The sequence below is a fragment of the Solea senegalensis genome, linkage group LG11, assembly GCF_019176455.1.
Source record: "Solea senegalensis isolate Sse05_10M linkage group LG11, IFAPA_SoseM_1, whole genome shotgun sequence".
Lineage (NCBI taxonomy): Eukaryota > Metazoa > Chordata > Actinopteri > Pleuronectiformes > Soleidae > Solea > Solea senegalensis.
This window is the reverse complement of record NC_058031.1, coordinates 752,124-773,096: the sequence shown is the minus strand read 5'-3', so window position 1 is coordinate 773,096 and position 20,973 is coordinate 752,124. Positions and strand designations below refer to the sequence as shown.

The following is a 20,973-nucleotide window of genomic DNA, read 5'->3' as shown; positions in this document are numbered from 1 at the left end:
ATTACTTTTGGATAAATGTGTAACTGACAGTTAGGATTTCACTGTGACGAAATGTCAGCCTTCTTTATGAAATAACGACACAGGTTGCTCCACTGCCCAACTTCCGTTTTTCAAAATACAGTGTTACTCAAGCTCGTTACAATTTCATCATTTCAATGTAATGTAATCATTAGTTATTTCCATTAGTCTGTTTTTGTTATTTAGAGATTAATGTTGCATCTTAAAAATGTTCTTTTTATCAACTATGTGCTGCTACATACCATAATAAACACGTGTCATGAATATTGTTATATTATTGTGATCCAATGTTATGCTCATATCTCCCACGACCCCCAGGTCATGTGAGTTCAAGACACGCGTGCTAAACAAAGATAAAAAAAAAAAATAGCCATCTTATGGCAAGAATTATTTATTCATCATCATCATCATCATAATAGTAATAGTAATAAATAGTAATGACAAGTCTAAATATAGGGATGGTGTAAATTATATTATTATTCTATTAATAATAATGATTTGGGTTAAAATGTGCTTATTATATATTTAGCACATTTAGATACATTTGGGTATATTAACTGTATTAATTGACTGAAATGCTGCATTAAAGTTGTTTTTCAGTTTTTTTTTTGTTTTTTTTTTATTGTGAAAACAGGAAGTCATGTGGTTTAACTCGTTGCTAACTTAACCAGAGTCTTGTTGGACACGCGCTCCATTCATCCCCCGCGTCTGTATTGACCGGTCACCGTTTCGCGGTGGTCTCTGTCTCCAGGCACCATGTCAGGCTCGACTCCCCCGCCTCCCTCGGCTGAGGCTGAGAGAACCGAGGCGTGTTTCCCCCTTGGATACAAACCGTTTAAACCCGAGGAGCACGGCCTGGAGCGCGGGTTCCGTCTCACGTCGTTTTCGGACCTGAAGGGATGAGGCTGCAAAGTCCCGCAGGAGGCTCTGCTCAAACTCCTGGCGGGACTGGAGCCGGACCGGGGCGACGCGACGGAGAAGGCCGGAGACCAAGCACCGGACTTCGGCCAACAGTTGTCCGGCCCTCGACTCGGTAAGAGAACAGTTAGCCGTTTAGGTCCCGATAGCTAGCGGCTAAGCACGCTAGCTTGTGTGAAGTAATTGCCGCTTATTTGACAGGTTGACAGCTTGTACCGCGAGAACAAACGCAATTTTATTTGTTTTTAAAATGTTAAATATGTCAACATATGAACTACATGCCATACGAACTAGGCTATAAGCTACACAGTAGATGTTTATAACAGTTAATAGCTTGTTCGCTCTGTGAGTTGTTCAATTACTAGGGTGTAAGCATGATTCAGCAGAAATCATTTGATGGTGCTTTGGGGTCAAAGGTCGTGTTCGTGACCCAGTGGCTTTTATTCTTGTAAATGAGTGGTCACGAGCTCGAGTGAAGACTCTGCACTTAGTTAATTTGTGTACAGCTGAAGACTGATGAAAGACTAACAGACACTCATCTGTCTTTATTTCTTTATTGTTGCTTTTGTTTCTGCTTCATACTATTACTTTTTATTATTGTTTAATTATTACTTTTATATATAAAAAATGCTAATCAGGGACGTAGTCTGGTCAGGAGTGAACTTTTTCAGTTTAAATTATATCATCATATTCCATCCTGACGTCATAATATCAATATTTGTGATTCTATTTCACAGGAGTTCAAAATAGTGTTTTGTTTTGATAAGGAATGATGTATTGCTCACTATGAAATCATATTTAAATTTAATAACATGCATACATACCTCAATAATACTAAGTGGGTGGGTCGCGTGAAATTGCTTAGACGGCCACAAGTTTGAGACCGCTCCCTTAATGTGACTTTTTTTGAATATCTACTGATACCAAAAATGACCATATGATACTTCAGAATTGGTTCCAGTCTAATGAGCTGTCTCAAAAAGGTTGTCTTCAAAGGGACAGAGTCTGGATAGTGGGTCACCATCTAGTGACCTCTGGTGTTCATGTTTGCAGGTGTAGGCATGGACTGCTGTGTTATTCCCCTGAGACATGGAGGACTTTCACTGGTCCAGACCACAGACTTCTTCTACCCACTGGTGGATGATCCTTACATGATGGTCAGTGACTGTTCACCTCAATGCATCACCATTGATGTGCAAAGTCTTTTTATACATAATCATTTACCTCTGTCTGTCTCTCTGCGTCCTGGCCGCCTGTCTCTCAGGGCAAGATAGCGTGTGCCAACGTGCTCAGTGACCTCTACTCCATGGGCATCACAGAGTGTGACAACATGCTGATGCTGCTGAGCGTCAGCCAGAAGATGAATGAGAAGGTAAAGTGTGCGCTGTGTTTGTTCAACGTGTTGACTTTTATTTTAGATATTGACTCCACTTCTCTGGGTCTCTTGTCGTCCCTCAGGACCGTGAGAAGGTGATGCCGCTGGTGATTCAAGGGTTCCGCGATGCAGCAGAGGAGGGGGGGACGTCTGTGACAGGGGGACAGACGGTGATCAACCCCTGGATCATAGTAGGGGGAGTAGCATCAGTCGTCTGCAAGCCTAACGACTTCATCATGTGAGTCTCACACACACAGGATACCATGACTTCAGAGGACATTACATTGATTTACTGTCATTTCTTACTCTAACCACAACTACTACTGTCCTAAACCTCATCCTAACCATACAACATGTCATAAGTTGTGGCGATGGTGACTCAGTTGAGGAACTGGAACGCTGTGGGTTTGATTCCCTGCCCAGCTAGTCTTGGAGCAGTCCTCAAGACTAGAAAAGCAGCACTATATAAATAAATAAATATAATTAACGTTATGGGAAGACAAGCCCACATAATGTGCTGTGTAAACTTCAGCTGCAACAATTATTTGTCAGCTATTTTGATATCTGATATTTGAGCTTCTTAAATGGGACTATTTTCTAGATTTTCTTGCTCCATAAAACAAATAAATCGTCAAAAAAAATTTAATTTTTGATGATTTCTTTGTTTGTGGACAAAATAAGACCTTCTAGAACATCATCATTTTCAGGTCATTTTCTGACATTTAATGGACCAAACAAGTACTGGATTAATCAAGAAAATAATAGACAGATTAATTGATGATGGGAAATCGTAACAAAACAAAAATCGCTTGTTAATCCGTCCTTTCATCAACACTGGCACTGTCTAAATTTCAGGCCACTAATAGGCAGACTTGAGTCCAGATAGGATGGCATCGGGGTCTGGATCCAGACCAAGTCTGGCTATTAGTGGCAGTGCCAGAGTGTTGAGACGGATGGATTGGATGGATTAGATGGATTAATTATTAATCTGTTTACATTAGGGCTTACCCTAAAATGCAGCTAAAACCATAAATCACTGGTAACTGCCACGTTTTAATGGAGCATTTGTATTTTAACTGGTGCCATTTGTTTTCAATCTTATGTCTCTAGAGGTTCAGGAAATACAGACGAATAACATGCTGCATAAAATGACCCCGTGGTGACATTCATGCAGTCATATTAGTGATTTTTTTGGGGCCATACTGGACACATGAGTGTGGTCATGACTCACGATTTCAGCAGCTGAAATTGGGAATTGATTTCTCACCTGTTTTTACCACAAACCACTCATGTTTCATAACAACATAAATGGTGAAAACGATCAGGTTTCACCACAGTTTCAGTGTTGCATAACAAATACAGGACTACACCTCTTTATTCATTGACATTCATAGAGTTTGACTGCAGTAAAATACTCATTTCATACAATATGTTAAAGAATATTCAACATAATAGGATAATAACACAAGTTCATGTTTGTTTGTTTGTTTGTTTGTTTGTTTGTTTTTCCAGGCCAGACGGTGCCGTGCCAGGTGATGTCTTGGTCCTCACTAAACCTCTGGGTACACAGGTGGCTGTGAACGCTCACCAGTGGCTCGATCAGGTCGGCTGTTCACAGTAACGCACTGTCCTCCTCCTCCTCCTCCTCATGTAGATACTGACGTTCTCCTTCTCTGTCCCTGTTTTCATGTATGTCTCAAAAAGCCTGAAAGGTGGAACAAGATCAAGCTAGTTGTCACCAAAGAGGACGTAAAGGAGGCCTATCAGGAAGCCATGTTCTCCATGGCATCACTAAACCGCACAGGTGAACTGGATGCTCTGCACATGTGTTTATCATTTCATTTACAGCTGAGATGTTAGAGCTGCTTGTGGATGATGAAAGCTTCAAATTATATCACAGTAATTCATAAAGGTATTTTGGCCCCTATTCATTTTTATCCTAGTCTGTAGTGACTAAAGTAGGAACCTAACGCCTACGATAGAATGTGTTCTTCACTTTTCTGACGGGGAACTGAGGTTTGTTGCTCTGCACCAAAGCCCACAGAGAAAATCACAGATTTGACCTCGCAGCACACGGGAGTTGAGACTTCTGTTTTAAAACCTTTCTTTGGATTTATTGAAGTGACACAAAGTTACCAAAGTTACCAGTTACACAAAGGTAAAGCAGGGGGCGCCCCGCTCACAGCTCACTATTAACCGTCTCAGTAACCCGTGCAACCTCACTTCAAAGTCTTGAACTTTTGTTTTGAAGTGTGTCTCACATGAACATGTGGTAAAGTTAAATGGTCCGCCTCCCACTCGGCCTGCACCTGTATTTGTCTACATTTGTTCCACGTTGTTTTCATGTCTGCGTCTCCAGCGGCAGGTCTAATGCACAAGTTCCAGGCCCACGCCGCAACAGACGTGACGGGTTTCGGGTTGTTGGGACACGCCAACAACCTGGCACAGCAGCAACAGAGCGAGGTCTCCTTTGTCATCCACAACCTACCAATCATCGCCAAGATGGCTGCTGTCAGTAAAGCCTGTGGGAACCTGTTCAACCTGATCCAGGGAACCTCAGCAGAAACGTCTGGTATGTACATTGTCTTACATATGTCTGTGAAATCCAACGTGCTTATATTTATAACCTGCTCTCAGCCGCCTGATCACTGAGATCCTCCAGCATCCATCATAAGACCAAAATACAGACTCTTCTCTGTGCCTGAGGGTCTTAGTTGGCTGGGTTTCATATTTTAAAACACCAACCAGAAGTCCCTTTTATTAGATGGGATTGGGTTTTTTGGTGTTTATCTATATTTCCATGTTTTTGATTTGACTATGTTTTTTTTAATTGTACACCATCATGAAACTCCTTCACAATTTTTCTTGCTTAATTGACACCAAACTTGCTCTAAAATATGTGCCCTAACTCAGGATGGGCATATACAAGGTTTCTTGAATGCATCTTCAATCACCTCCTGTTAGCTCAACATGCTGTGAACCCAGAAATGATAAAAACTGACTCAAACCCAGATCCCAAGGACAATCACATGTCCAGATGCAGAGCGTGCTGCAAATCAATAAAAGCAGCTCTTACAAGTTGCCCTCCCATCTTAAGCTGTGTGGGCACGTTCAGTCCTTGAATTTGGGAGAATTGGTCCTGGAAAGTTCTTGAATTTGATGTCAACCAAGGTGTGGGAACCGTGCACATTTCTCTGTTCTGCGTTGGAGTTTTGAAACTTTTAAACCGAGCGTTTCGATGACGACACGTTGGCACAAACGCACTTTGCGTTACTGTAGTTACGAAAGATTCCGACGGTTTCTGAGAGCTGAGGTTATTGCGCTGATTTCACTCGCGCTGTCTCAGGAAGCCAGAGACAAAGAGACACTGTTCAAATCTGTAGTTCACTAAGACTGCAGTGTTCTTCTAAAGAAACCTTTAAATTGTAAATTTAAAACCGTATTTTAACATGCAGTGAATTGGAAGTTATTCTGGAAAAGTGGCCAAAAGCACTTAGTTACAGGACATTCTCTGGTCCTTTTTATGGTTAAAATAAGCAAAAAAACAAAGGTCCAGGCAGACATTTAGAGGGTTAGGTGTCTAAGCAAGAATAGTATAGTATTACCAGTGAATTCTGTCCCCTGATCCCTCGTCGTCTCCGTCCCTCCAGGTGGACTGCTGGTATGTCTGCCTAGAGAGCAGGCGGCCAAGTTCTGCTCGGAGATGAAGAGCCACAGCTCCGGACCTGGGGGCCCCGGAGTGGCGGGCGGTGCGTGGATAATTGGAATCGTGGAGAAAGGCGACCGGCGCGCTCGCATCATCGATAAGCCGCGCATTATCGAGGTGCCGCCACGAGGGAGCCAGGCGGCTAATCAGGACAACAGCTCCAGCAGCCCGGCTGATCCCAGCCCCAATCTGTCATAGACACTGCCACTACTATGACAGTGTGTGTGTGTGTGTGTGTGTGTGTGTGTGTGAGAGATGATGCTGTCCATCTCGTCCCCCTCTTCAGTCAAACTGCTGAAAACACACCGATCGCTGTCTTGTTCTTCAGTGGGAGAAGAAATGGACGACAGACTCTGGAGCTACGGGAGTGGGAAAAAGAACTTTAAACTGTTTTCAGATCTCAATCAGGGTGTTGTGCGTTTTTTTTTTCTAACTTCCCCTTTCTCCTTTCAATCACATGTGATTTGTGATTTCAAATAATTTATCTGATTGCAAAAAAAAGAAAGGAAATAAGATTCTGGATCTTGCTAAATTCAGTGTGTGTGTGTTGTCATGATGTGACGCAGGTCGCTGTACTGTGTGAAAGTGGAGCAGAAGTTTTCTTGACTGTTTTTGGAGAAGTGGATGATGTGAATGTGTCTTATGTTGATGAATGTATCATGCAGAAAACAAGCAAACAAACAAACAAACAAACATCGTCGGTCTTCGGTACCCGGCTCTGCCCCGCGCAGCTCCGAGGAAGGCTTGAGCAGCTTCCATCGGAGCCACTGGGTGGCGCTCGGAGTGTCTGAATGTCTGTGTCAGCTGATTGGCCGTGAACCACAAGTCCCTCCGCCCCTTTTTCCTTATTTATGAAGCTCCGCCTTTTAAACCCCGGCCAGTGGGGAGAGGTGGAGCGGATGTTCTGTGTCTGGATCGGGGTCCGGGACATGTTGGCGGTTTGAAGCTGCATTTGTATATTTTTCCCTTTTCACAATAAATAAAAACCATCATCAACTCAGACTGAAACACTTGATTATCATGATTATTTGAAGTGATAAAAATGTGCTCTCTTTGAGTTTTAATCTTGTTAAATGTGAATATTTTTCTGGTTTCTTTGCTCCGTATAACAAAGGAATCGTTGAAATGTAATAATTAATATTGCAGGCATTTTATAGACCAAATGATTCAGGAAATGGTCAACAGATTCATCGTATATGGTTAGTTTCAGCCTGTACCTAAAAGAACCTAAACCTAAAGTGTATTTATTGTAGCATAAACTTACCCAGTACCATTTAGTTTTTAAAAACCTGTAGCAATAGCAAAACCTTTGGCAATAAACTGGTGACGTGGGGTCTTTTTTTTGCCTATTTTTGGTCTCTGTAGTAAGTAAATAATCACAAATAGGAGTCTCAATGTTGATCAAATGTCATTACTGAAAATGTGAAGCCCTGTGATGTTTTTAAAATGAAAATAATTACATATCAACCCTCTCATTTTAAGCTTCTCTTAATAAGCCCGAAATCAGCATTTTATTTGATTTAAATCAATAATATAATCAAATTACATATTTGTATATTGTCCATAATGTGAGACAGTGACTTTGTACATGAAAGTTTACAGAACTGCTGCGATGCTGAATGGCAGCTGTGTGTAATTCCTCTTCCAACCAGCAGAGGGTAGCGTACACGTAAAAATTGACACTGATGGAGGAGGAAGAAGAAGAAGAAGAAGAAGAAGAAAAGCGGAAGTGTTGCGGTGTGTAAACAATCGAGTCATTCTGAGTTTACCTGTTTGACATTTTTAAAGATCATTTTTACATTATTAACTTACAGATGTGTGAAGAATGGTGAACTATAGCAAGTGAAATGTAACATTTACGCGACGGACACACGACTTCAGCGTTGACTCTGATGTAGAAGGTAAAAGCCACTGATCCGTTATATTGTCCACAATAAAACGTTGTGTTAAAAGCCCGACTTAATAATTTACGATAAAGCTCGAATAAGTGTAGCGTTTCTCCCACTGCTGTCTCATATTTATGATAAGAGCTTGACTGTGTTCTAGTGGTTATACTTGGGATAAAAGCCCGACTTACTCAAGTATATTCATTATAATTATGATAAAAGCCTGACTTGTAGTGTGTGTAACTGTGATAAAAGCCTGACTTACTCTCCACAGGTGTGTTGTAATTGTGCTAAAAGCCCGACTTACTCAAGTATATTCATTATAATTATGATAAAAGCCTGACTTATTTTATTTTCCTATTGTAAGAAAAGTCCTATTATTATTTATTATTATATATACACTGTCTGTCTTCGTGTGCAGGCTGTCTGTGGTCATCATGCCTTATCTGGGCAGTGAGGACACGGTGAGGGAGCTGAGGAGAGCTCTGACCAACCCCAATGTCCAGTCTGACCTGCTGCGATACAGAAACACCATCCTCAAAGTCATCAGGTTGGTCACACACACACACACACACACACACAGTGGAACATGTACGTGTATAAGTGTGTTTGAACTATATAAAGAGGCAACAACACCTATAGTTTGGCCTTCACAAGGAGCATCTGCTGATATGAAACATCTGTCCTGCCAAAATATGACTTTATTATTTATTACTGTTGCTTTGCTTTAAAGAGGAAACTGTTACATATTTAAGATGCTCAGTTTAGTCTTTATACACATAAATAAGAATATTAAAACATGTCAGCAGAGGTGAAGCTTTGGATGTTTTCTATCAGATACTGTCAGGGATTTGTTTTTGTTCAAATACCTGCAAAACTATTGACATTTCCCTCAGTAATAAAACAAAAAGAACATGCTTCATTTGAGCTCTTTACTAGCAAAGTGAATGGTGGACTGTATTTCAGTCATGTAAACTATTTGTAGTAATGTCCACAGCTTATTTGACTCTCGGTTTAACAGTGGAGTCTGGTTCTCTTCTTTCTGACACCTTAACATAAACACTGTTCAGCCTGAGACCATGTCTGGGTTTTTTCATAGATATAAAGTAGAATAATGATGTCACTTCCTCCCTGTCTTTTCTGTGCTTTGGTCTAGTTTTCATTTTGTTAAACACACCTACACCTCTTTATCTCCCTGCCTTCCTGTGTCTCAGAGCGATGTCTCAGGGCGTGGATGTGTCCAGCCTGTTCAGTGAAATGGTCAAAGCGTGTGCCACGGTAGATGTAGTCCAGAAGAAACTGGTCTACGTCTTCCTGTGTTCCTACGCCACTCTGAACCCAGAGCTGTCTCTGCTCGTCATCAACACGCTGAGGAAAGACTGTCAGGATCCAAACCCCATGGTCCGCAGCCTGGCTCTGAGGAACATGACAAACCTCAGGTGACGTCATACAAACATCGGCCTCAGCACAAAGTACAAATCATAATCTTTGGCCACTTTATTAGGTACACATAACACCTAACCTGGTGTGGTCTGTTGCTGCTGTTGTCCATCTAGTACAAGATCTAAGGTGTTTGATTGTTCAGTGATGTCTTCTGCAAACCTTGGTCATAACAAGTGGTTATTTTTAAGTTACTTTTATCTTTTTTATCATCTCAGATCAGTCCTGTCATTCTCCTCTGACCTCTGGCATCAAAAAGATAGTTTTCCCTTAACCTAAACCACCTTTCCTCCTCTTTCTGATTCCTTAGTTTGAGCTTCAGCAGCTCGTCTTATCGTTCTTATCTTTAGCAGCAAATGCATTATGTTACTGTTTTGCGATTGGCTGATTAGACATTTGGGTTAACGTGCAGGTGAACAACCGTCTGTTGTTGTCTGTGCCCCACACAGGTTACCCAGTCTGGTGGAGTATGTGGAGCAGCCTCTGACGGCAGGACTGAGAGACAGAGCCGCCTGCGTGCGGCGAGTCGCTGTCCTCGGCTGGGCCAAACTATACAATCTCCAAACTCACTCTGACATAGGTAGATACTCTGTGACGAGTTCAACTCAACTGTAAACACCTACAGTTAATAAAGAGTACAAGCATTTTGAACCATGTACATTTTTGTTCTTCTTAAAGCAGCAGAAATAGATCAGTAGTCAGTTCAGCTCATTAAAATAAAGCCCCTTGACACATCATCACTGTATGTTACTAAGTTGTATTCAATCTTTCATACATCACTCACTGCCTCTGCTGCTTTAAACTGTGACTGTAGCAAGTTCACAACATGAAAACACAGCATCTGTGAATACATGCAAACATTTCAATAATGGCTCTGGTTAAATATGTAAAATGGCAATAAAGGGGCCATTTAACAGCTGCTGTGCATGCGTGCGTGCGTGTGTGTGTGTGTGTGTGCGTGATCGTGTGTGTGTGTGTGTGTGTTACAGATGCTGCGGTGGTGAATGAGCTGTACAGTCTGCTGAGGGACACAGACCCGGTGGTGATGGTCAACTGCCTCCGAGCTCTGGATGAGATTCTGAAGGAGGAGGGAGGAGTCGCTATAAACAAACCCATCGCCCATCACCTCCTCAACAGGTCGGCCCACAGTCTGTATATGTGTATGTAAAGTCAATGCAAAGGTGGAGGGAGAGAAAAACCAAAAAGATGAAGAAAGATGAACTTTCCTGTGTGTGTTTCTCCTCCCAGGCTGAAGGAGTGTGACATCTGGGGTCAGTGTGAGGTGCTGAGAATCCTCCAGCGCTACCGGCCTCAGTCAGAGGACGAGCTCTTCGACATCCTGTCCCTGTTGGACGCTTCCCTGGTCAGTCCTCACCCTCCGGTCATGGCCGCCACGCTCAGCCTCTTCCTGAGCCTCTGCCCCGCTCTACCCACCGTCACGCTGGCCGCCCTGGAGCGAGTGCGGGCCCCCCTGCTGGCCACCTGTGGGAGCGCGTCCAGAGAGATGATGTTTGCTGCCATCTGCCACATTCAGGTCAGTGACTGGTCGAGTTGATGAAGATTTGTGATATACTTTCTTTTACTTGAGTACATGGTTTTAGAAAGTGTGTGTTTGTATTCTCTGGCATAAACACTGGTCTTATCAGGACCAGTCCGTCCTCATGGAGACTAAAACCTTGTCCTAATGAGGCAGAATCTCATTTCTGAGGAACTGGTTAAGAAATGAATTGTGGTTAGGTTAAAGTTAGGGTTAGACGTTAACTGTGTGTGTCTGTGTGTGTGTGTGTGTGTGTGTGTGTGTGTGTGTGTGTCATCGTTCATTCACCCGTTGACCTTTTCCTCTTTTCCTCTTCTAGTTGCTGTTGCGTTCTCTGCCCGGCCTGATGGGGGCACACTACAAGCGTTTCTTCTGTGGCTATGCTGAACCAGCCTACATCAAGCAAAGGAAGATGCAGGTCATTTGGCTTTTTGACTCAGTGTTTTGTGTCATCAGTTTAAAAGATGAAACCAAACATCCCACAGAACAGTTCTCGTACGTTTTTGCAGGTTTGGTGATTTATTTTTGTAGAAAGTTACTGTGTTTCTGCTCATGCAGACTAAACAGAGGCAGGTTACTGCAGTACAGGCTTATGTGGGTTTTCTCAGCCCTTATATTTGTCCCAGTGTTCTTTTATAAATATAAATGTTGAATGATAACAGATAATAACACAAGTATTTGTGTCAATTATATTCAGTTTTTTTTTATAATCATGAAACTAAACACTGTCATCTAAACATTTCAATGAAAAAGAATAAACAATAATGAGTGCTGCTTTGATCGGTTATCTGTCTCTGTGTGTTTTTAAATTCAACATTCACCTGTTTGCAGGTGCTGATGGAGCTGGTGAATGACGACAATGTAGCGATGATACTGGACGAGCTGAAAGGATACTGCACTGACGTCAACACGGACACTTCCCAGGCTGCCATCTCAGCCATAGGTAAACACACACACACAATCATGTTATTATGTGGTTGTCTAACACAACCAGGCTTTTATCTTCACCGTCTATTCACAGACCAAAGTGCTTCACAGAACAAAATTGAAGCTGTAAAGTAGTTTTTACCTTTGCAGTTCAAACTGCTATAAAACAGCTTCAAATCAGAGCAAAGAGAAGATGGAGATGCCTCGTCTCAGCGCTTTGCCTTTGAAACAATGCACATTATTTAAAACTCTGGCATGCAAAGCAGTTTATGACCAGATTCTACTGTAAAAGCAGACGTCAGACGTGTTGAGGAAGTGTTTTCCAGGTGTGAGGAACATAAAAACAAACGGCTGCTTTCTCCATGACTCTGCAGATCTGAGAGGATGTGTCGTGTTCAAACAGTTTAAGGAACCATTGCTACTCCAAGCGCGAGTCAGATAACACGTTTCCACTGTGACGCCACCTGTCCCTCTCTCTATCTTCATATATTTCCCTCGGTAACGCAGAGTCATCGTTGTTCCCGTTGGACCTGTTGAACAATAACCAGAGAGTGATTGGCAACAAAGGACTTTTCACGTCTGTGCTCGTGTCAGACGGCATCATATGGACCCAAACACCGCACATGGCACAGACGTGCACAGACATGCAAAACTGTACTTTCCCTCACTGTGCTGTACATATACGTCCATCACAGTGTACACAGGAGACGCAGAATGAGTGACTGAGAGACAAACTACAAAATATCACTTTTGAATTCAAGTTTGCGTTTGTTCACATGGTCTCATAGATATAAACTTACTACACAACCTGAAAAATGTCCTGGACTTATTCGCTAAATGTTACATAGTGTAATTTAGTCTGCTGTGAATGGCTACAATACAATACAATGACCATCAAAGACGAGCACAGGTGACGCAGAGGTCTCCTTTTGACTGACATGTACCGTGATGTATCGTGAGTTAACAATATTGTACAAACAAAGTAGAGTAAAAAAAGTATATAAATATCGTCTAATATCAGCAGACTCGGTGACTTCAGTGCTTGCTCGCGCTCCAACTGTTATTTATGTTTGTTTATTTTGCACAATGAAGAAAATGTGCAAATCTGCTGCGACATGAGTATGAAACATTTGGTGTTAATTTCACAACTGAAAAGACTAAAAACAAAAAGTCCAACAATGTGTATCTTCAACAATAACAGTGTTATCTCGTGTGGACATGACTGCAGGTCGCATCGGACGCAGCTACAGCGACAGATGTCTGGAGATCCTGACCGGACTCCTGGGACTCAAACAGGACCACATCACTTCAGGTACGACCCAGTTTCCTTCCGGCCAACATTCACACGCACTCGTCACGTCTCGTCACTCACCTCACGCCCCCCCAAACTGTTTGTCCGTCAGCTGTGGTGCAGACAATGCGGGATCTGGTCTGGGTGTGTCCACAATGCAGCGACACGGTGTGCTTGGCCGTGGAGGGCTGTGAGGAGACGCTGCAGGACAGCCAGGTCAGGACACGCCCTGCAAACATTCACACACCCACAAAAAACACATGTCTCTCTGTCTGTCTGTCTGTCTGTCTGTCTGTGGTCACATGAGTGCATCACATGTGCTGGAAAAACTGGGCCTTCCGTTGTCATCACCGCCATTAGTAAATAATACCAGTCATCATCATCGAAGAGCTTTGGGGGATTGTTGTTTGAAAGTGGAGGAAATGCCGCAGACACTGCCTTCATTGTGTCATTTTCAGGGGTGAAGCAGCAGCAGCAGCAGCAGCATTAAGCAGATAAGGCAGGCATTTAAGCCATGGTCTCTGAGATAATTGACGACATCAGGCCACAGTAATGACTAGAGTTTTTATTTACTTATGGCGTATTTACACCGGCTCGCCTCGCCTCGCCTCGCCTCGCCTCGGCACGACACGATTAGGCACATCACATTGTTTTCTTCCTTTCTGTGCATTTTTATTCTGTATGTAAAAGCACTTTGTAAATTGCTGTTTTTAAAAGTGCTATATAAATAAAGCTTTACTTACTTACTTACTAAATAGTAGGGGTGGGAATCAAAATTAGTTTCACTTTAAAGACCAATGTTTTTTCATGGTTAGTGTTGTTTTTTTGTCTATTATCATGACTATCTCACCATTCTCCTCCTCCTCCTCCTGTGTAACAGGGCAGGCAGGCGCTGCTGTGGTTGCTTGGCGTGTATGGGGAGCGAGTCTCCAGCGCCCCCTACACGTTGGAGGTGTTCATCGACGGAGTGAGGAGCGAGACTTCTCTGGGAGTGAAGATGGAGCTGCTGACGGCCACAGTCAGGGTGTTGTTGTGTCGGCCTGCTGAGACGCAGGACATGCTCGGAAGACTGCTTCACTACTGCATAGGTGTGTGTGTGTGTGTGTGTGTGTGTTCCAGGTGTTACTAATATTGTGGAGACCGAAATCTGTTTACACATACAGTCACATTCTGGTCCCCCATAATGTAAATGAGGTAAATCAGGTTAGAATAAGAGAGTAAGTCTACAGGAAATGAACGGGATTTATTATAATGTCCTCTGTCGTCATGGAAACCAGACTGTGTGTCATTGTTATCATACCTCAATAACAATACCTCAAATATTAATCTCTTCTTTGTTTGTTTCTTCCAGAAGAGGAAACAAACATGTCTGTACGTGACCAGGCCCTCCTCTACTACCGACTGTTGCACTGTGGGATAGAAGAGACACGGAAGGTCCTGCAGGGTCGGAGGTCGGACCCTTCCCTGGGCGTTCTGATTGGCCGCCCCGCGGAGCCCGTCGGCCAGTGGGCGTGCAGCTTCAACACGCTGGCGCCTCTCAAGCAGGTCGCCGTAGAGACAGAGTCGACCAGCAGAGGGAGCCCTGAGCACGTGACCTTTGACCGCAAGCCTAACACTGACCTGTCCGACACGCTGAACTGTGGCCAGGACGAGACGGTGCATTCAGGTGAGTGAGGAGAGGTTAGTACGGTTATTTCCAGAGCGATTTTATTTAAATAGGGACAATACAGTAGTTTATAGCTATTGCTAGTTTGGTACTGATTGTACCTAGTTGGTCTTTTACATGAATAGTATAACAATGTACTGTATATACATGTTTAAAACTACACTACAACACAGAACTACGTGCTAAAATGAACACATTCAAATGTAAATGCATAACAACGACACGCTAAACTGCCGTTACACACAATAACACTTGTCAAATGATAAATATAAAACTATAAGTATGATAAAACTACACTTGACAGTACACTAAAACACAACTTACAAGTCAAATAAACCTGATATACCTTAAACAATGAATGGGTCCAGCTCTGTTTTTCTTTTCTTTTATAGTATAGTGGTAGTAGTAATCGTACTTCTGTCGTATTTGTTTCACTGTAAATACCTCGTACACATATTCCTGTTTAATTTTTATCTGTAGACATCTGTGTAGAGGAGGTCTCTCTCTGGACGTCACTCTCAGCCACGTCTCCACATCTAAATGAAACGCAGCATTTCTCAAAAATGATCATTAAATGGAGTTAGGCTTCATTTTTTCACTATATTTAAGTTTATAGGTACTACTTTAGTGTGAGGACTGATCGGGCATAATCGCTCGTGTGTGCAGCGTGAGGATAGAGGCAGATTCAGACTGTGTGACCGTGTCTGTTCTGTTGTAAAGCTGGGGTTTGTTGTTAGAGCGGCTGAGCCTGCTGACATTAGTCATTCATCACTACTTCCTCGTGTTCACCCACATTCTAATGACTATTATGCTGGAGATGATGTAGCTCACCTGAGCAAAACAAAGAAGACACATGCAAAACACAATATGTGTACAAAGCGTGCTTGTGTCCGCTCAACAATATGGCATTAATATACTGTGATATGCTATACCCTCCTGCTATAAGCCCACTTAGCCACAAGCTGCTCAACAGACTGCAGCTGTGATGGGGATGGGTTAGAGTATATTACGCACATTCACTGGCCGCTTTATTAGGTACAGAGGACACTTAATAAAGTGGCAGCACTAGTGTCACCCAGTGTGGTCTCCTGTGGTTGTAGCTCATCTGCTTCATTCTTGGTTGCAATGAATGGTTCGTTGAGTTAGTGTTGCCTTTCTGTCGTGAAACTGACCTCTGACCTTTGACATTTTCTCCCAGAGTTCACTGGATGGTTGTATGAGGAAAACCCCAGCAGCCATGCCAGGTTCAAAGTTACTTAATGCCAATGGCAACACCTTTCACCTTTCTTCTCTATACTGTACATGTGTACAACTATTCAATTACTGCCAGTTAAGTATGTGCACCTAAAGTACCTAATAGGGTAAGTTGTGAAGAGTTTAAGAGGGAGAGGTCGTGTGTGGTTTAACTAAACCTGAGGCTGTGATCCTTCACAGCCTAACAATAGCAAACGCAGTGTTGAAACTTCTCGCTATGACTGGAACATGAATGTATTATTTACATTAGGTTGTGGTATGATAATCACCACGGAGATAACTGAAGCAAACAAAGCTCAGGCCACACCTGCAGCTGCAGCAGCAGCAGCAGCAGCAGCAGCGGCAGCATTGTATGCTTTGTTTTAAGTTTGAGACATAGGGAGATACTCCTGTGCAGGCACAGACAGGCTTTGACTGTGGTCAAGCCATTCATTGTTTGTTTGTTTCGCTGTAGTCAAATGCAACATCTGGTTTTCAATATAAATTGAGCTGAACTTAAGGAAGTAAGTCACCCATCTTCACTCTCTGTCCACATCGATTGTTAGATACTCATCCTCCCTCTCTTCCCTCTCCATGCTGCCTCGTCCTCTCCAGGTTCAGACCCTGATGTCCTGCCTCCCAGCCCTGTGGTTCCTCTCAGCTTGTCCCTCTCCCCAGCTCTCAGCCCAGCAGAGTTTGAGCGCCTGTGGCTGCAGCGACCTCATGTGCTTTCCGAGCAAGGTAACTGTGGGTCTCATTTAGTCTTTTCTCTGTATCCTAATTGCACCTGCTTCTGTCTACTGTATCTTACATATATCTTGCTTTATCGCTCCATTAATCAACCTTCCCTGTCCGGAAACTGTCCTGCACTAAAGTCCTGAGAGAAAATCATGGATTTTAGCTTTTAGGGGGACACATGAGCTGCTGGTTTACCTCTGCCTCATGTGGTGAGTTTGTGCCACGCAGATAAATCCCAGCGTAGCGTTTGAAACACCAAAGTCACAAAATAACACCTTTAAACTTAATGACGAGGGCAGCAGTGGATCAACAACTCCTGTTTGCCAGGACTTAAAATTGCTGATTTTCTCTATGGAGTCCCTTAAAGTGACCACATCTACTTTGTCCTATTCCACTGAATAAAATATCATTCAGTATTCCTAAACTCTATTTCAATAATAACAGTGGACCTGTAAGCATTCCCAGTGTTTCTTGACCTTGACTTCATTCCTGATCCAAAAGTCATTAAGTGATGCAACGTTCTATTTGCATTGGAAATGTGGGAGTGACATCACACCTGATTTCACTGTGTTCCAAGATAAGATGTTGGGAAATGCAAATGTCTCTCGGTCTAAACGCTGTGTGCAATACCAAAGCTCTACATGGCTCTACATAACAATGAAACATTACTATGTAAAAAACAAACAAATGCAATAAAAGTGGAAGGGGAATCCTGAACTTGGAGTATGTGAGGTTGCTCCAAAGAGTTAAAAATCCAAGGTCAGGGGTCGTTCCTGAGGAGGCAAACCCTTTCTGACTGTACGGAAATCTAAATCTACAACAAGTCCACTTACTACTGATTCAATGACCTACACAGATGGGGGTCATTGAAGGGGTCATTAAAGGGGACATATTATGCAAAATCAACTTACTTTTTAACCAGTACAATACTTATATTTGGGTCTCTGGAGGCCCTACCAGTCGCCAAAGTGTGGAAAAAGAATACTCAGTCATGTTTTCGTGGTTCCTCTTAGTGTAAGTATAGGCCATAAAACACTCCATGTTGAATTCCCTGCGCTTATGACGGCAGCATGCACATTTCACCGCGAATGTTACCGCCCACCAGTAAGTTTACTTGGAGAGCTCCACCTTAGCTCCACTTTAGCTTCACCTTAGCTCCACCTTGTCCCTGCGAGAGTGCAGGCGAGGGAGGAAGAGCGGTATTATGTCAACGCGGAGGGACAAGTGTGCTGTTGGTGGCTGCACAGTGGAGCACAGTGTTTTACAGAGGATTTTATATATGAAGCTAATGTGCCGATGATAAAGTCAGCAAACGTGTGTTTGTGTTTTCGCACCACTTCACATCAGTATTTAGTCAGCGACGTACAAACACACACATTGTTAAGAAAAGGTCACACAGAGGTCATAACTGACCATTCTGACACGTCCTAATTAAACGTATTTGTTCAGTACGTCCTCCATGACCGGAGCACACACTCAGTCTGATACAGTCACATACAGCAGCTGTTTATGCAGCGATCAGCGGTGGATCAGTGGTGCTGTCCCTAAGTGTTTTTAACTGATTTACAGTTGGACAGTGTTCGGCTCCATCCTTATGTAGGACGTCTCTTCCTGTGACGCATGCTCCCATGTTGATATTATCAGAGAACTAGTGGAGGGAGGGGGAGAGGAATGAGGGGAGGGAACAGGAGCTGAGCGAGTGAGCGCTGTAAAAAGGACAAATCAGAAACCCCCCTGGAAGAAGTGGGTGTTTGTTTGCCTGTGCCTCATTTGCATATAAAGGGAGTTTAGCAGGGTTATTGAACTGCCATGGTGCTTCATCCTTATGGTATTTTGACCAAAGCATGTCACTGACATGTTCATTAGGACACCAGGAGACTATTTTAATGGGGGAATAAAAAAAATAAAAAAATAGGGTATAATATGTCTCCTTTAACTCCATGATTTTTTTGTGTCTAGATTCTGTGAAGACAGAAGAGGAGGAGGATTATTTGTGCATGGAAGAACGCGTCCGATGCCCTGAGATACTTCACTGTTCCACACAAAGCCTTCAGGCTGCGATGCAGCTGGTTAACATCCAGATGCTGGCCTTCACGTCGCCGCACAAGCTGCCCTGGAGGGTCTACCTGTACACTCACACTCAGCATGCAAACCCCGCTGACACACCCAGCAGCAGCAGCAGCAGCAGCAGCAGCAGCACGCTCATACTGGGGGAGCTACTCTACTCCGGAGAGGGAAATCAGAGGAGTGCAATAAACAGAGGCCCGGGTGATGGAGATGTGGCGGTGAAGAGCAGGGAAGATGAGCAGACAGAAGGGGAAGAGGAGGCTGCAGCTGACGGGCCGAGACCTCAAGGAGAACAGGATGAAGTTAAAGTGACTCTTAAGCAGCAACCAAGAGATGGAAAAGCCCTGAAAGCATTTCTCTCCATTCTTACCACTGTACTGCACACACTGTCCTCAGAGAGAGCCTAAATATGCATTAAACACACACACACACACCTGTCTTTTTGAGTTGATTGATATAGTTGTATTGATCTATAAATGGAAGGAACATCTGTCCTCAAGTTAACTGTCCAGCTGGTCAAACTTGGCAGGTGACTTACTTTGACATAGTTTGGATAAGAAAAGCAAGAAAATACGGTCAAAATGCCTCACTTCTGCCAGTGAAGGTTCTCAGTCATCCAGGTCATAGTCTTCTTCTTCATCTTCTTCATCTGCATCTTCTGGGGTTGGCTGAAGGCGACTGGACTTGCTCGAGTTAAGTTGAAGTCGTTTCACCCCTCGTCCAAAAGGCTTCTCCAAAAACTTGGGTGAAACCACCAGCAACCCACCTCTGAACAGGTTCAGCTCTGCATTGTTCAACTTAGACAAACAGGTTTCTGACAGGTTAGTCGGAACTGAAGACGTCTCTTGGATGAGGTGGAATGTCTTTAGCATAACTCAAGCGAACCCAAAAATGAGTCATGCAGCAACACTATCACCACTGCATGTAGGAGCGAGCAGTTCAAGCCAACATTATGTTGTAGAATATCCTCAACTCCAGTGCAAGTGAAACCAGGGTTCACAGTGTGTTGAGCTGAGACATGCGGCTAACAAGAGGCATTCAAAGACCCTCGTAAATGTCATGACGAACAGGTTACTTTTTCACACAAACCGTAGCAGACTCGGGAAGTATGGCCTCGTTTCCACCAAGCTCACTTTGGTGATTATGATTACTAAATTAATTGATTATTTGGTTTTAGACAGGGGTTTTTTTCTTCTCAACTTTTCACAATGGAAACACAAAGACAATTGCGTTACTTACTGAACTGAACCCAACTGTTCCGCTTGGTGGGAACAAGGCTTATGAATCTGACCTAAAACCAAGCAGTGACCCTCAAGAAGACTTCAAAAGTTGTAAGAATCAGTTAAAATGTCTTCAGAATTATGGTTTTGAAGAAAAGATTTGCCCTCAATACCATAAAGATATGCTCTGTGCTTAAAATAACTGTTTACATGGTCTTCTAGTAGTTTTTAGCCCCAAGGGATTCACCATGGCCTAAAATGAAAAAAGGCGTTTGAATTTAAGCGTCGCGAGAGGACATGACTGCAGAACATCTGCGTTGTTGGCTGACAGCTTACTGGAAACCTGAAGAGACGGTGTCTGTCCTTACTCAAAGATGATATGGTTTTTGTTTTATACCTGTCTTTTCCACCAACACAGCATCTTCAGGATGTGTCTCCTCAGTATGACTGTACAGGAAACCACAGAAGACCAAGAGCGTCTTCACTTCTCCGTTTGCTCCTTGCTCGCTCTCCAGCCACAAGTAAGTCACTTCCTGCTTGGTTTGATGGTGGTGTGATAAGAGGAGGAGTCATGTCTCTGCGGGAGTGAGAGATAAGGCTGTTTCCTATAAACAAGATGCAGGGAGGAGTTTTCCACACACATCCACATGGATAATCTTTTTTTTTCATTTTTATGTTTTGTTTTTGATTTCTGTACAGTGAGAAACAACATGTCAACACATACACACAAACTGATAATAGTGACGTTTTTCCTTAACTTTGTTGAAGTAGGTGAAACATCTATCTATCTGTCTAATATGAAACGTATGACATGATGTTCCTCTTCATAATATGTGTTCAAATAGGTTTTTGTGGCTCCAGAGTCGTCATATTTGGGTGATAAGGGGTCAAAAATGGCTCTTCTGATGTGTGTGTCTCATTGTGAGGACCAACATAACGAATATACTCAAG

The 20,973-nt window shown here is 43.1% G+C and overlaps 2 protein-coding genes across 4 annotated transcripts; both read left to right on the top strand.

The window, feature by feature from the left end:
• The first annotated feature begins 671 nt into the window (after nucleotides 1-671).
• On the top strand, nucleotides 672-14,210 carry sephs3 (selenophosphate synthetase 3). Of its 2 annotated transcripts, XR_006361276.1 has the most exons (9): nucleotides 672-1,051; nucleotides 1,990-2,093; nucleotides 2,201-2,308; nucleotides 2,395-2,549; nucleotides 3,824-3,914; nucleotides 4,016-4,115; nucleotides 4,671-4,883; nucleotides 5,962-6,265; nucleotides 14,187-14,210. XR_006361276.1 is itself a non-coding variant. In XM_044037747.1 (8 exons), the coding sequence occupies exons 1-8, from the start codon at nucleotides 775-777 to the stop codon at nucleotides 6,213-6,215; spliced, it is 1,302 nt and encodes a 433-aa protein (XP_043893682.1). In that variant the 5' UTR covers nucleotides 672-774; the 3' UTR covers nucleotides 6,216-7,017. The 2 variants fall into 2 exon arrangements, 1 of the variants encoding a protein (XP_043893682.1); XM_044037747.1 differs by lacking the exon at nucleotides 14,187-14,210 and having other exon boundaries at nucleotides 5,962-7,017.
• ap4b1 (adaptor related protein complex 4 subunit beta 1) lies at nucleotides 7,712-20,231 on the top strand. 2 transcript variants are annotated; one of them, XM_044037745.1, is made up of 15 exons: nucleotides 7,713-7,754; nucleotides 7,832-7,918; nucleotides 8,325-8,453; nucleotides 9,118-9,342; nucleotides 9,793-9,923; nucleotides 10,333-10,480; nucleotides 10,592-10,877; nucleotides 11,200-11,298; nucleotides 11,712-11,823; nucleotides 13,036-13,119; nucleotides 13,211-13,314; nucleotides 13,979-14,186; nucleotides 14,450-14,764; nucleotides 16,613-16,738; nucleotides 18,695-20,231. In XM_044037745.1, the coding sequence occupies exons 3-15, from the start codon at nucleotides 8,341-8,343 to the stop codon at nucleotides 19,207-19,209; spliced, it is 2,466 nt and encodes an 821-aa protein (XP_043893680.1). In that variant the 5' UTR covers nucleotides 7,713-7,754; nucleotides 7,832-7,918; nucleotides 8,325-8,340; the 3' UTR covers nucleotides 19,210-20,231. The 2 variants fall into 2 exon arrangements, with proteins under 2 accessions (XP_043893679.1, XP_043893680.1); XM_044037744.1 differs by having other exon boundaries at nucleotides 7,712-7,918.
• The last annotated feature ends 742 nt before the right edge of the window (nucleotides 20,232-20,973 follow it).

What these genes read in the sequence shown, in the direction of transcription:
- ap4b1 (XM_044037744.1), top strand. Translation starts at nt 8,341, where the DNA reads ATGCCTTATCTGGGCAGTGAGGACACGGTGAGGGAGCTGAGGAGAGCT. An exon ending in TCAAGCAAAGGAAGATGCAG is followed by an intron (nt 11,299 to 11,711) that starts GTCATTTGGCTT and finishes ACCTGTTTGCAG; the next exon opens with GTGCTGATGGAGCTGGTGAA. An exon ending in ACAGGACCACATCACTTCAG is followed by an intron (nt 13,120 to 13,210) that starts GTACGACCCAGT and finishes TTTGTCCGTCAG; the next exon opens with CTGTGGTGCAGACAATGCGG.